Source organism: Erinaceus europaeus, chromosome 5 (genome assembly GCF_950295315.1).
Source record: "Erinaceus europaeus chromosome 5, mEriEur2.1, whole genome shotgun sequence".
Taxonomy (NCBI): Eukaryota; Metazoa; Chordata; class Mammalia; order Eulipotyphla; family Erinaceidae; genus Erinaceus; species Erinaceus europaeus.
In genome coordinates this window covers 297,513-311,669 of record NC_080166.1, presented here as the reverse complement: position 1 = coordinate 311,669, position 14,157 = coordinate 297,513, and the positions used below count along the sequence as shown (strand labels likewise).

General features: G+C 55.3%; 1 protein-coding gene across 2 annotated transcripts in view; it reads right to left on the bottom strand.

Annotated features, from left to right (window-relative positions):
• The window catches only part of SLC1A3 (solute carrier family 1 member 3), an 88,677-nt gene extending 75,881 nt beyond the window's left edge, over positions 1-12,796 (bottom strand). The window contains exon 1 of one of the 2 annotated variants that reach the window (XM_060190954.1): positions 12,518-12,796. In XM_060190954.1, coding sequence (XP_060046937.1) covers positions 12,518-12,698 — 181 coding nt within the window. In that variant the 5' untranslated portion in view covers positions 12,699-12,796. The remainder of the gene's footprint in view (positions 1-12,517) is intronic. The other variant, XM_007532046.3, reaches the window with a different exon arrangement.
• Positions 12,797-14,157: the final 1,361 nt, after the last annotated feature.

Below are 14,157 nucleotides of genomic sequence, written 5' to 3'. Positions count from 1 at the left end.
GTCTGAGGGCACTAGCTGCAGGTCACTAGTCTGAGGCACTAGCTGCAGGTCACTAGTCTGAGGCACTAGCTATAGGTCACTAGTCTGAGGGCACTAGCTGCAGGTCACTAGTCTGAGGCACTAGCTGCAGGTCACTAGTCTGAGGCACTAGTTGCAGGTCACAGTCTGAGGCACTAGCTGCAGGTCACTAGTCTGAGGCACTAGTTGCAGGTCACTAGTCTGAGGCACTAGCAGCAGGTCACTAGTCTGAGGCACTAGCTACAGGTCAGTAGTCTGAGGGCACTAGATGCAGGTCACTAGTCTGAGGCACTAGCTGCAGGTCACTAGTCTGAGGCACTAGCAGCAGGTCACAAGTCGGAGGCACTAGATGCAGGTCACTTGTCTGAGGCTCTAGCTGCAGGTCACTAGTCTGAGGCACTAGATTCAAGTCACTAGTCTGAGGCACTAGCTGCAGGTCATTAGTCTGAAGCACTAGCTGCAGGTCACTAGTCTGAGGCACTAGTTGCAGGTCACTAGTCTGAGGCACTAGCGGCAGGTCACTTGTCTGAGGCATAGCTGCACGTCACTAGTCTGAGGAACTAGCTGCAGGTCACTAGTCTGAGGCACTAGATGCAGGTCACTAGTCTGAGGCACTAGCTAAAGGTCACTTGTCTGAGGCACTAGCTTCAGGTCACTAGTCTGAGGCACTAGCTGTAGGTCACTAGTCTGAGGCACTAGCTGGAGGTCACTAGTCTGAGGCACTAGCTGCAAGTCACTAGTCTGAGGAACTAGCTGCAGGTCACTAGTCTGAGGCACTAGCTGCAGGTCACTAGTCTGAGGCACTAGCTACAGGTCACTAGTCTGAGGGCACTAGCTGCAGGTCACTAGTCTGAGGCACTAGCAGCAGGTCACTAGTCTGAGGAACTAGTTGCAGGTCACTAGTCTGAGGCACTAGCTGCAGGTCACTTGTCTGAGGCACTAGCTGGAGGTCACTAGTCTGAGGCACTAGCTGCAGGTCACTAGTCTGAGGGCACTAGCTGCAGGTCACTAGTCTGAGGCACTAGCTGCAGGTCACTAGTCTGAGGCACTAGCTAGAAATCACTAGTCTGAGGGTACTAGCTGCAGGTCACTAGTCTGAGGCACTAGCTGCAGGTCATTAGTCTGAGGCACTAGCTGCAGGTCACTAGTCTGAGGCACTAGATGCAGGTCACTAGTCTGAGGCACTAGCTCCAGGTCACTAGTCTGAGGGCACTAGATGCAGGTCACTAGTCTGAGGCTCTAGCTGCAGGTCACTAGTCTGAGGCACTAGCTGCAGGTCACTAGTCTGAGGCACTAGCTGCAGGTCACTAGTCTGAGGGCACTAGCTGCAGGTCACTAGTCTGAGGCACTAGCTGCAGGTCACTAGTCTGAGGCACTAGCTGCAGGTCAGTAGTCTGAGGCACTAGCTGCAGGTCACTAGTCTGAGGCTCTAGCTGGAGGTCACTAGTCTGAGGCACTAGCAGCAGGTCACTAGTCTGAGGCACTAGCTGCAGGTCACTAGTCTGAGGCACTAGCTGCAGGTCACTAGTCTGAGGCACTAGATGCAGGTCACTAGTCTGAGGCACTAGCAGCAGGTCACTAGTCTGAGGGCACTAGATGCAGGTCACTAGTCTGAGGGCACTAGCTGCAGGTCACTAGTCTGAGGCACTAGCTGCAGGTCACTAGTCTGAGGGCACTAGCTGCAGGTCACTTGTCTGAGGGCACTAGCTGCAGGTCACTAGTCTGAGGGCACTAGCTGCAGGTCACTAGTCTGAGGAAGTAGCCTCAGGTCACTAGTTTGAGGGCACTAGCTGCAGGTCACTAGTCTGAGGCACTAGCTGCAGGTCACTAGTCTGAGGCACTAGCTGCAGGTGACTAGTCTGAGGGCACTAGATGCAGGTCACTAGTCTGAGGAAGTAGCTGCAGGTCACTAGTCTGAGGCACTAGCTGTAGGTCACTAGTCTGATGTTCTAGCTGCAGGTCACTAGTCTGAGCCACTAGCTGCAGGTCACTAGTCTGAGGCACTAGCTGCAGGTCACTAGTCTGAGGGCACTAGCTGCAGGTCACTAGTCTGAGCCACTAGATGCAGGTCACTAGTCTGAGGGCACTAGCTGCAGGTCACTAGTCTGAGGCACTAGCTCCAGGTCACTAGTCTGAGGCACTAGCTGCAGGTCACTAGTCTGAGGCACTAGATGCAGGTCACTAGTCTGAGGCACTAGCAGCAGGTCACTAGTCTGAGGCACTAGCTTCAAGTCACTAGTCTGAGGCACTAGCTGTAGGTCACTAGTCTGAGGCACTAGCTGCAGGTCACTAGTCTGAAGCACTAGCTGCAGGTCACTAGTCTGAGGCACTAGTTGCAGGTCACTAGTCTGAGGCACTAGCGGCAGGTCACTTGTCTGAGGCACTAGCTGCACGTCACTAGTCTGAGGAACTAGCTGCAGGTCACTAGTCTGAGGCACTAGATGCAGGTCACTAGTCTGAGGCACTAGCTAAAGGTCACTTGTCTGAGGCACTAGCTTCAGGTCACTAGTCTGAGGCACTAGCTGTAGGTCACTAGTCTGAGGCACTAGCTGGAGGTCACTAGTCTGAGGCACTAGCTGCAAGTCACTAGTCTGAGGAACTAGCTGCAGGTCACTAGTCTGAGGCACTAGCTGCAGGTCACTAGTCTGAGGCACTAGCTGTAGGTCACTAGTCTGAGGCACTAGCTGGAGGTCACTAGTCTGAGGCACTAGCTGCAAGTCACTAGTCTGAGGAACTAGCTGCAGGTCACTAGTCTGAGGCACTAGCTGCAGGTCACTAGTCTGAGGCACTAGCTACAGGTCACTAGTCTGAGGGCACTAGCTGCAGGTCACTAGTCTGAGGCACTAGCAGCAGGTCACTAGTCTGAGGAACTAGTTGCAGGTCACTAGTCTGAGGCACTAGCTGCAGGTCACTAGTCTGAGGCACTAGCTGCAGGTCACTAGTCTGAGGGCAGTAGCTGCAGGTCACTAGTCTGAGGGCACTAGCTGCAGGTAACTAGTCTGGGGGCCCTAGCTGCAGGTCACTAGTCTGAGGCACTAGCTGCAGGTCACAGTCTGAGGCTCTAGCTGCAGGTCACTAGTCTGAGGCACTAGCTGCAGGTCACTAGTCTGAGGCACTAGATGCAGGTCACTAGTCTGAGGGCACTAGATGCAGGTCACTAGTCTGAGGGCACTAGCTGCAGGTCACTAGTCTGAGGAAGTAGCTGCAGGTCACTAGTCTGAGGCACTAGCTGCAGGTCACTTGTCTGAGGCACTAGCTGGAGGTCACTAGTCTGAGGCACTAGCTGCAGGTCACTAGTCTGAGGCACTAGCTGCAGGTCACTAGTCTGAGGCACTAGCTGCAGGTCACTAGTCTGAGGCACTAGCTGCAGGTCACTAGTCTGAGGGCACTAGCTGCAGGTCACTAGTCTGAGGCACTAGCTGCAGGTCACTAGTCTGAGGCAATAGCTGCAGGTCACTAGTCTGAGGCACTAGCAGCAGGTCACAAGTCGGAGGCACTAGATGCAGGTCACTTGTCTGAGGCTCTAGCTGCAGGTCACTAGTCTGAGGCACTAGATTCAAGTCACTAGTCTGAGGCACTAGCTGCAGGTCATTAGTCTGAAGCACTAGCTGCAGGTCACTAGTCTGAGGCACTAGTTGCAGGTCACTAGTCTGAGGCACTAGCGGCAGGTCACTTGTCTGAGGCATAGCTGCACGTCACTAGTCTGAGGAACTAGCTGCAGGTCACTAGTCTGAGGCACTAGATGCAGGTCACTAGTCTGAGGCACTAGCTAAAGGTCACTTGTCTGAGGCACTAGCTTCAGGTCACTAGTCTGAGGCACTAGCTGTAGGTCACTAGTCTGAGGCACTAGCTGGAGGTCACTAGTCTGAGGCACTAGCTGCAAGTCACTAGTCTGAGGAACTATCTGCAGGTCACTAGTCTGAGGCACTAGCTGCAGGTCACTAGTCTGAGGCACTAGCTACAGGTCACTAGTCTGAGGGCACTAGCTGCAGGTCACTAGTCTGAGGCACTAGCAGCAGGTCACTAGTCTGAGGAACTAGTTGCAGGTCACTAGTCTGAGGCACTAGCTGCAGGTCACTTGTCTGAGGCACTAGCTGGAGGTCACTAGTCTGAGGCACTAGCTGCAGGTCACTAGTCTGAGGGCACTAGCTGCAGGTCACTAGTCTGAGGCACTAGCTGCAGGTCACTAGTCTGAGGCACTAGCTAGAAATCACTAGTCTGAGGGTACTAGCTGCAGGTCACTAGTCTGAGGCACTAGCTGCAGGTCATTAGTCTGAGGCACTAGCTGCAGGTCACTAGTCTGAGGCACTAGATGCAGGTCACTAGTCTGAGGCACTAGCTCCAGGTCACTAGTCTGAGGGCACTAGATGCAGGTCACTAGTCTGAGGCTCTAGCTGCAGGTCACTAGTCTGAGGCACTAGCTGCAGGTCACTAGTCTGAGGCACTAGCTGCAGGTCACTAGTCTGAGGGCACTAGCTGCAGGTCACTAGTCTGAGGCACTAGCTGCAGGTCACTAGTCTGAGGCACTAGCTGCAGGTCAGTAGTCTGAGGCACTAGCTGCAGGTCACTAGTCTGAGGCTCTAGCTGGAGGTCACTAGTCTGAGGCACTAGCAGCAGGTCACTAGTCTGAGGCACTAGCTGCAGGTCACTAGTCTGAGGCACTAGCTGCAGGTCACTAGTCTGAGGCTCTAGCTGGAGGTCACTAGTCTGAGGCACTAGCAGCAGGTCACTAGTCTGAGGCACTAGCTGCAGGTCACTAGTCTGAGGCACTAGCTGCAGGTCACTAGTCTGAGGCACTAGATGCAGGTCACTAGTCTGAGGCACTAGCAGCAGGTCACTAGTCTGAGGGCACTAGATGCAGGTCACTAGTCTGAGGGCACTAGCTGCAGGTCACTAGTCTGAGGCACTAGCTGCAGGTCACTAGTCTGAGGGCACTAGCTGCAGGTCACTTGTCTGAGGGCACTAGCTGCAGGTCACTAGTCTGAGGGCACTAGCTGCAGGTCACTAGTCTGAGGAAGTAGCCTCAGGTCACTAGTCTGAGGGCACTAGCTGCAGGTCACTAGTCTGAGGCACTAGCTGCAGGTCACTAGTCTGAGGCACTAGCTGCAGGTGACTAGTCTGAGGGCACTAGATGCAGGTCACTAGTCTGAGGAAGTAGCTGCAGGTCACTAGTCTGAGGCACTAGCTGTAGGTCACTAGTCTGATGTTCTAGCTGCAGGTCACTAGTCTGAGCCACTAGCTGCAGGTCACTAGTCTGAGGCACTAGCTGCAGGTCACTAGTCTGAGGGCACTAGCTGCAGGTCACTAGTCTGAGCCACTAGATGCAGGTCACTAGTCTGAGGGCACTAGCTGCAGGTCACTAGTCTGAGGCACTAGCTCCAGGTCACTAGTCTGAGGCACTAGCTGCAGGTCACTAGTCTGAGGCACTAGATGCAGGTCACTAGTCTGAGGCACTAGCAGCAGGTCACTAGTCTGAGGCACTAGCTTCAAGTCACTAGTCTGAGGCACTAGCTGTAGGTCACTAGTCTGAGGCACTAGCTGCAGGTCACTAGTCTGAAGCACTAGCTGCAGGTCACTAGTCTGAGGCACTAGTTGCAGGTCACTAGTCTGAGGCACTAGCGGCAGGTCACTTGTCTGAGGCACTAGCTGCACGTCACTAGTCTGAGGAACTAGCTGCAGGTCACTAGTCTGAGGCACTAGATGCAGGTCACTAGTCTGAGGCACTAGCTAAAGGTCACTTGTCTGAGGCACTAGCTTCAGGTCACTAGTCTGAGGCACTAGCTGTAGGTCACTAGTCTGAGGCACTAGCTGGAGGTCACTAGTCTGAGGCACTAGCTGCAAGTCACTAGTCTGAGGAACTAGCTGCAGGTCACTAGTCTGAGGCACTAGCTGCAGGTCACTAGTCTGAGGCACTAGCTACAGGTCACTAGTCTGAGGGCACTAGCTGCAGGTCACTAGTCTGAGGCACTAGCAGCAGGTCACTAGTCTGAGGAACTAGTTGCAGGTCACTAGTCTGAGGCACTAGCTGCAGGTCACTAGTCTGAGGCACTAGCTGCAGGTCACTAGTCTGAGGGCAGTAGCTGCAGGTCACTAGTCTGAGGGCACTAGCTGCAGGTAACTAGTCTGGGGGCCCTAGCTGCAGGTCACTAGTCTGAGGCACTAGCTGCAGGTCACAGTCTGAGGCTCTAGCTGCAGGTCACTAGTCTGAGGCACTAGCTGCAGGTCACTAGTCTGAGGCACTAGATGCAGGTCACTAGTCTGAGGGCACTAGATGCAGGTCACTAGTCTGAGGGCACTAGCTGCAGGTCACTAGTCTGAGGAAGTAGCTGCAGGTCACTAGTCTGAGGCACTAGCTGCAGGTCACTTGTCTGAGGCACTAGCTGGAGGTCACTAGTCTGAGGCACTAGCTGCAGGTCACTAGTCTGAGGCACTAGCTGCAGGTCACTAGTCTGAGGCACTAGCTGCAGGTCACTAGTCTGAGGGCACTAGCTGCAGGTCACTAGTCTGAGGCACTAGCTGCAGGTCACTAGTCTGAGGCACTAGATGCAGGTCACTAGTCTGAGGCACTAGCAGCAGGTCACTAGTCTGAGGGCACTAGATGCAGGTCACTAGTCTGAGGGCACTAGCTGCAGGTCACTAGTCTGAGGCACTAGCTGCAGGTCACTAGTCTGAGGGCACTAGCTGCAGGTCACTTGTCTGAGGGCACTAGCTGCAGGTCACTAGTCTGAGGGCACTAGCTGCAGGTCACTAGTCTGAGGAAGTAGCCTCAGGTCACTAGTCTGAGGGCACTAGCTGCAGGTCACTAGTCTGAGGCACTAGCTGCAGGTCACTAGTCTGAGGCACTAGCTGCAGGTGACTAGTCTGAGGGCACTAGAGGCAGGTCACTAGTCTGAGGAAGTAGCTGCAGGTCACTAGTCTGAGGCACTAGCTGTAGGTCACTAGTCTGATGTTCTAGCTGCAGGTCACTAGTCTTAGCCACTAGCTGCAGGTCACTAGTCTGAGGCACTAGCTGCAGGTCACTAGTCTGAGGGCACTAGCTGCAGGTCACTAGTCTGAGCCACTAGATGCAGGTCACTAGTCTGAGGGCACTAGCTGCAGGTCACTAGTCTGAGGCACTAGCTGCAGGTCACTAGTCTGAGGCACTAGCTGCAGGTCACTAGTCTGAGGCACTAGATGCAGGTCACTAGTCTGAGGCACTAGCAGCAGGTCACTAGTCTGAGGCACTAGCTTCAAGTCACTAGTCTGAGGCACTAGCTGTAGGTCACTAGTCTGAGGCACTAGCTGCAGGTCACTAGTCTGAAGCACTAGCTGCAGGTCACTAGTCTGAGGCACTAGTTGCAGGTCACTAGTCTGAGGCACTAGCGGCAGGTCACTTGTCTGAGGCACTAGCTGCACGTCACTAGTCTGAGGAACTAGCTGCAGGTCACTAGTCTGAGGCACTAGATGCAGGTCACTAGTCTGAGGCACTAGCTAAAGGTCACTTGTCTGAGGCACTAGCTTCAGGTCACTAGTCTGAGGCACTAGCTGTAGGTCACTAGTCTGAGGCACTAGCTGGAGGTCACTAGACTGAGGCACTAGCTGCAAGTCACTAGTCTGAGGAACTAGCTGCAGGTCACTAGTCTGAGGCACTAGCTGCAGGTCACTAGTCTGAGGCACTAGCTACAGGTCACTAGTCTGAGGGCACTAGCTGCAGGTCACTAGTCTGAGGCACTAGCAGCAGGTCACTAGTCTGAGGAACTAGTTGCAGGTCACTAGTCTGAGGCACTAGCTGCAGGTCACTAGTCTGAGGCACTAGCTGCAGGTCACTAGTCTGAGGGCAGTAGCTGCAGGTCACTAGTCTGAGGGCACTAGCTGCAGGTCACTAGTCTGGGGGCCCTAGCTGCAGGTCACTAGTCTGAGGCACTAGCTGCAGGTCACAGTCTGAGGCTCTAGCTGCAGGTCACTAGTCTGAGGCACTAGCTGCAGGTCACTAGTCTGAGGCACTAGATGCAGGTCACTAGTCTGAGGGCACTAGATGCAGGTCACTAGTCTGAGGGCACTAGCTGCAGGTCACTAGTCTGAGGAAGTAGCTGCAGGTCACTAGTCTGAGGCACTAGCTGCAGGTCACTTGTCTGAGGCACTAGCTGGAGGTCACTAGTCTGAGGCACTAGCTGCAGGTCACTAGTCTGAGGCACTAGCTGCAGGTCACTAGTCTGAGGCACTAGCTGCAGGTCACTAGTCTGAGGCTCTAGCTGCAGGTCACTAGTCTGAGGGCACTAGCTGCAGGTCACTAGTCTGAGGCACTAGCTGCAGGTCACTAGTCTGAGGCACTAGCTAGAAATCACTAGTCTGAGGGTACTAGCTGCAGGTCACTAGTCTGAGGCACTAGCTGCAGGTCATTAGTCTGAGGCACTAGCTGCAGGTCACTAGTCTGAGGCACTAGATGCAGGTCACTAGTCTGAGGCACTAGCTCCAGGTCACTAGTCTGAGGGCACTAGATGCAGGTCACTAGTCTGAGGCTCTAGCTGCAGGTCACTAGTCTGAGGCACTAGCTGCAGGTCACTAGTCTGAGGCACTAGCTGCAGGTCACTAGTCTGAGGGCACTAGCTGCAGGTCACTAGTCTGAGGCACTAGCTGCCGGTCACTAGTCTGAGGCACTAGCTGCAGGTCAGTAGTCTGAGGCACTAGCTGCAGGTCACTAGTCTGAGGCTCTAGCTGGAGGTCACTAGTCTGAGGCACTAGCAGCAGGTCACTAGTCTGAGGCACTAGCTGCAGGTCACTAGTCTGAGGCACTAGCTGCAGGTCACTAGTCTGAGGCACTAGATGCAGGTCACTAGTCTGAGGCACTAGCAGCAGGTCACTAGTCTGAGGGCACTAGATGCAGGTCACTAGTCTGAGGGCACTAGCTGCAGGTCACTAGTCTGAGGCACTAGCTGCAGGTCACTAGTCTGAGGGCACTAGCTGCAGGTCACTAGTCTGAGGAAGTAGCCTCAGGTCACTAGTCTGAGGGCACTAGCTGCAGGTCACTAGTCTGAGGCACTAGCTGCAGGTCACTAGTCTGAGGCACTAGCTGCAGGTGACTAGTCTGAGGGCACTAGATGCAGGTCACTAGTCTGAGGAAGTAGCTGCAGGTCACTAGTCTGAGGCACTAGCTGTAGGTCACTAGTCTGATGTTCTAGCTGCAGGTCACTAGTCTGAGGCACTAGCTGTAGGTCACTAGTCTGAGGGCACTAGATGCAGGTCACTAGTCTGAGGGCACTAGCTGCAGGTCACTAGTCTGAGGAAGTAGCTGCAGGTCACTAGTCTGAGGCACTAGCTGCAGGTCACTTGTCTGAGGCACTAGCTGGAGGTCACTAGTCTGAGGCACTAGCTGCAGGTCACTAGTCTGAGGCACTAGCTGCAGGTCACTAGTCTGAGGCACTAGCTGCAGGTCACTAGTCTGAGGGCACTAGCTGCAGGTCACTAGTCTGAGGCACTAGCTGCAGGTCACTAGTCTGAGGCACTAGCTAGAAATCACTAGTCTGAGGGTACTAGCTGCAGGTCACTAGTCTGAGGCACTAGCTGCAGGTCATTAGTCTGAGGCACTAGCTGCAGGTCACTAGTCTGAGGCACTAGATGCAGGTCACTAGTCTGAGGCACTAGCTCCAGGTCACTAGTCTGAGGGCACTAGATGCAGGTCACTAGTCTGAGGCTCTAGCTGCAGGTCACTAGTCTGAGGCACTAGCTGCAGGTCATTAGTCTGAGGGCACTAGCTGCAGGTCACTAGTCTGAGGCACTAGCTGCAGGTCACTAGTCTGAGGCACTAGCTGCAGGTCAGTAGTCTGAGGCACTAGCTGCAGGTCACTAGTCTGAGGCTCTAGCTGGAGGTCACTAGTCTGAGGCACTAGCAGCAGGTCACTAGTCTGAGGCACTAGCCGCAGGTCACTAGTCTGAGGCACTAGCTGCAGGTCACTAGTCTGAGGCACTAGATGCAGGTCACTAGTCTGAGGCACTAGCAGCAGGTCACTAGTCTGAGGGCACTAGATGCAGGTCACTAGTCTGAGGGCACTAGCTGCAGGTCACTAGTCTGAGGCACTAGCTGCAGGTCACTAGTCTGAGGGCACTAGCTGCAGGTCACTAGTCTGAGGAAGTAGCCTCAGGTCACTAGTCTGAGGGCACTAGCTGCAGGTCACTAGTCTGAGGCACTAGCTTCAGGTCACTAGTCTGAGGCACTAGCTGCAGGTGACTAGTCTGAGGGCACTAGATGCAGGTCACTAGTCTGAGGAAGTAGCTGCAGGTCACTAGTCTGAGGCACTAGCTGTAGGTCACTAGTCTGATGTTCTAGCTGCAGGTCACTAGTCTGAGGCACTAGCTGTAGGTCACTAGTCTGAGGGCACTAGATGCAGGTCACTAGTCTGAGGGCACTAGCTGCAGGTCACTAGTCTGAGGAAGTAGCTGCAGGTCACTAGTCTGAGGCACTAGCTGCAGGTCACTTGTCTGAGGCACTAGCTGGAGGTCACTAGTCTGAGGCACTAGCTGCAGGTCACTAGTCTGAGGCACTAGCTGCAGGTCACTAGTCTGAGGCACTAGCTGCAGGTCACTAGTCTGAGGGCACTAGCTGCAGGTCACTAGTCTGAGGCACTAGCTGCAGGTCACTAGTCTGAGGCACTAGCTAGAAATCACTAGTCTGAGGGTACTAGCTGCAGGTCACTAGTCTGAGGCACTAGCTGCAGGTCATTAGTCTGAGGCACTAGCTGCAGGTCACTAGTCTGAGGCACTAGATGCAGGTCACTAGTCTGAGGCACTAGCTCCAGGTCACTAGTCTGAGGGCACTAGATGCAGGTCACTAGTCTGAGGCTCTAGCTGCAGGTCACTAGTCTGAGGCACTAGCTGCAGGTCACTAGTCTGAGGCACTAGCTGCAGGTCACTAGTCTGAGGGCACTAGCTGCAGGTCACTAGTCTGAGGCACTAGCTGCAGGTCACTAGTCTGAGGCACTAGCTGCAGGTCAGTAGTCTGAGGCACTAGCTGCAGGTCACTAGTCTGAGGCTCTAGCTGGAGGTCACTAGTCTGAGGCACTAGCAGCAGGTCACTAGTCTGAGGCACTAGCCGCAGGTCACTAGTCTGAGGCACTAGCTGCAGGTCACTAGTCTGAGGCACTAGATGCAGGTCACTAGTCTGAGGCACTAGCAGCAGGTCACTAGTCTGAGGGCACTAGATGCAGGTCACTAGTCTGAGGGCACTAGCTGCAGGTCACTAGTCTGAGGCACTAGCTGCAGGTCACTAGTCTGAGGGCACTAGCTGCAGGTCACTTGTCTGAGGGCACTAGCTGCAGGTCACTAGTCTGAGGGCACTAGCTGCAGGTCACTAGTCTGAGGAAGTAGCCTCAGGTCACTAGTCTGAGGGCACTAGCTGCAGGTCACTAGTCTGAGGCACTAGCTGCAGGTCACTAGTCTGAGGCACTAGCTGCAGGTGACTAGTCTGAGGGCACTAGATGCAGGTCACTAGTCTGAGGAAGTAGCTGCAGGTCACTAGTCTGAGGCACTAGCTGTAGGTCACTAGTCTGATGTTCTAGCTGCAGGTCACTAGTCTGAGCCACTAGCTGCAGGTCACTAGTCTGAGGCACTAGCTGCAGGTCACTAGTCTGAGGGCACTAGCTGCAGGTCACTAGTCTGAGCCACTAGATGCAGGTCACTAGTCTGAGGGCACTAGCTGCAGGTCACTAGTCTGAGGCACTAGCTGCAGGTCAGTAGTCTGAGGCTCTAGCTGCAGGTCACTAGTCTGAGGCACTAGCAGCAGGTCACTAGTCTGAGGCACTAGCTGCAGGTCACTAGTCTGAGGCACTAGCTGCAGGTCACTAGTCTGAGGCAGTAGTTGCAGGTCACTAGTCTGAGGCACTAGCTGCAGGTCACTAGTCTTAGGCACTAGATGCAGGTCACTAGTCTGAGGCACTAGCTGCAGGTCACTAGTCTGAGGCACTAGATGCAGGTCACTAGTCTGAGGCACTAGTTGCAGGTCACTAGTCTGAGGCTCTAGCTGCAGGTCACTAGTCTGAGGCACTAGATGCAGGTCACTAGTCTGAGGCACTAGTTGCAGGTCACTAGTCTGAGGGCACTAGCTGCAGGTCACTAGTCTGAGGCACTAGCTGCAGGTCACTAGTCTGAGGTACTAGCTGCAGCTCACTGTGGAGAGAGCACTGCGGAGGAATGTCACCTCCTACTTTGGCTGAGTGGAGCAGAATCGCTGGTTTTTTTCTGTGCTTGGACCAGCGGGGTCTCAGACTGAATCGCGCGCTTTTGTCCTGAGAGGAGACGGGGAGATACGAGTCTCCCTCTCCAGACGCGGGGCTTGCACGACGCCCGTGCGTGTACCACACGCTGCCCCAAACACGCCAAGGAACTGCCCCGTGCCGGAGACAGCGCACCCTTCGGACTCAGGGTTGCGGCTCTTGCTGGACTTGTGCCGTCCGTCCCACAATGTCCCCGGCGGCGGCCGGAGCCCCACACAGGCCCGTCCCCTCCCCTTGGCGGTCGGCTGACTCACCCACAATGACGGCGGAGACGGTGAGCAGCACGAAGGCGTTCCTGACCAGGCACCCTCTCACGTCCTCCTTGGTGACGCTCTGCACCTTCTTCTTGGCCAGGAGCGTCCGCTTGCGCACCCCTTGCTGGAACCTCTCCACCCTGCCCCCTGCCTTGGGCTCTTCTCCGTTGCTTTTAGTCATGTTTGACTTCTCTAGGGGCACGTCTTCCGGGTACCCCAGCGCCTCGAGATCCCCCGGAACGCCAGACCTCTTTGGTGTCGGAGGGAGGGAGAACGCAGCTAGAATGGGAGAGAGAAAGAGTTAGGGCTCCTGGCTGTGAGAATGGGCTGTGAGGATCTGCCGGCAGACAGCTTGTTGTGAGCAGGACTCGGGGGCTGCAGGGCTGCCTGCCAGGCCTCTCGCCAGATGCCATGGCTGTGTGAGGCCGAGGCCCGGCTACAGCAGATCCCGTGAGCCGACTGTGCCCACTGAGCAAACCTCATCCTCCGTGGGCCCTGGGGTCAGGAAGCGTCCAGGAGCACCGACCTCGGGTGAGCTGCCCCAGCGGGCCAGGCTCTGTGCACAGTGGGGCCTCAGCACGCGCGTGGAGCGTGCCATCTCCAGGCCGACCACAGGCACTGAGGAGCCCGTGTTTCAGCGCCCTCTATTCTGTTACACAGCCGAGTATTTTCTCCATTAAGAAGCAAAGTGCCGGGCCGGGCCACGGTGCGCTTAGTCCAGCACACATACTGCCAAGCCCAAGGACCCGGGTTTAGTCCCAGCTTTGCACCTGCAGAGGGGACGCTTCACGGGTTGGTGAAGCAAGTCTCCAGGCGTCTCTCTCTATCTCCCGTCCCCTCCCCGTACAATTTCTCTCTGTCCTATCTCATAAAGATAAATAAAAAAATAACTGCCAGGAGCAGTGTACTCGCAGTGCCAACACTGAGCCCCAGTGCTAACCCTGAAGGCAAAAAAGCAAAAAAGAGGAAAAAGAAAAGAAAGACAAGTGATGCTGATGGTGATCGTACAGAGAGGACACGGACCCCAGACCCTGAGTAACACCGGCACTCTCCCTGTGCACACATCTGCGAATGGCCTGAAATGCTAAGTCTTGTCCTTTCGTGAGGAGACGTCCAGAATGACGCCGGCCTCTGTGGCAAGCAAGCCTCGGGAAAGCTTCTGAGGAGCCTATCACTGGCTTGGAAGCCTTAAAGCACTTTCGGGCTCGCAGCACAGATGAAACGAATCCAGATTCCATTCCAGACGCTGCGGCCGGTGGTTTCTAGTTTCTCTCGAGCGGCCTTGGGTTTTCAGGTCTCGGTGTGACGCTCCCTGGTGGAGCCCTCTCTCTGGGAGCCTCAGGGACCCCCACCCTTGGCTTCATCAGCTTCATCAGGTGGAGCCGTGGACTCCGCAGCCCTCGTGGCCGTGTGTCTGCGGACGGGGCTCAGCTGCCTCGGCGGCCGCCGGCCAGCCCCAGCATGGGGGCAGGAGAAGCCTCCCAGCGACGTGGCCGTGTGGGGCTCGGGGTCCCCAGTGAGCAGACCCTCAGCCTGCCTGGCTCCACAGCCCTCACCAGCTGGCGGAGACGTGGAGGGCAGACGCCAGCCGCGAGATTCAAAGGCGAGAGACACCTTCCCGTCTGAGTCCCCGGAGGACC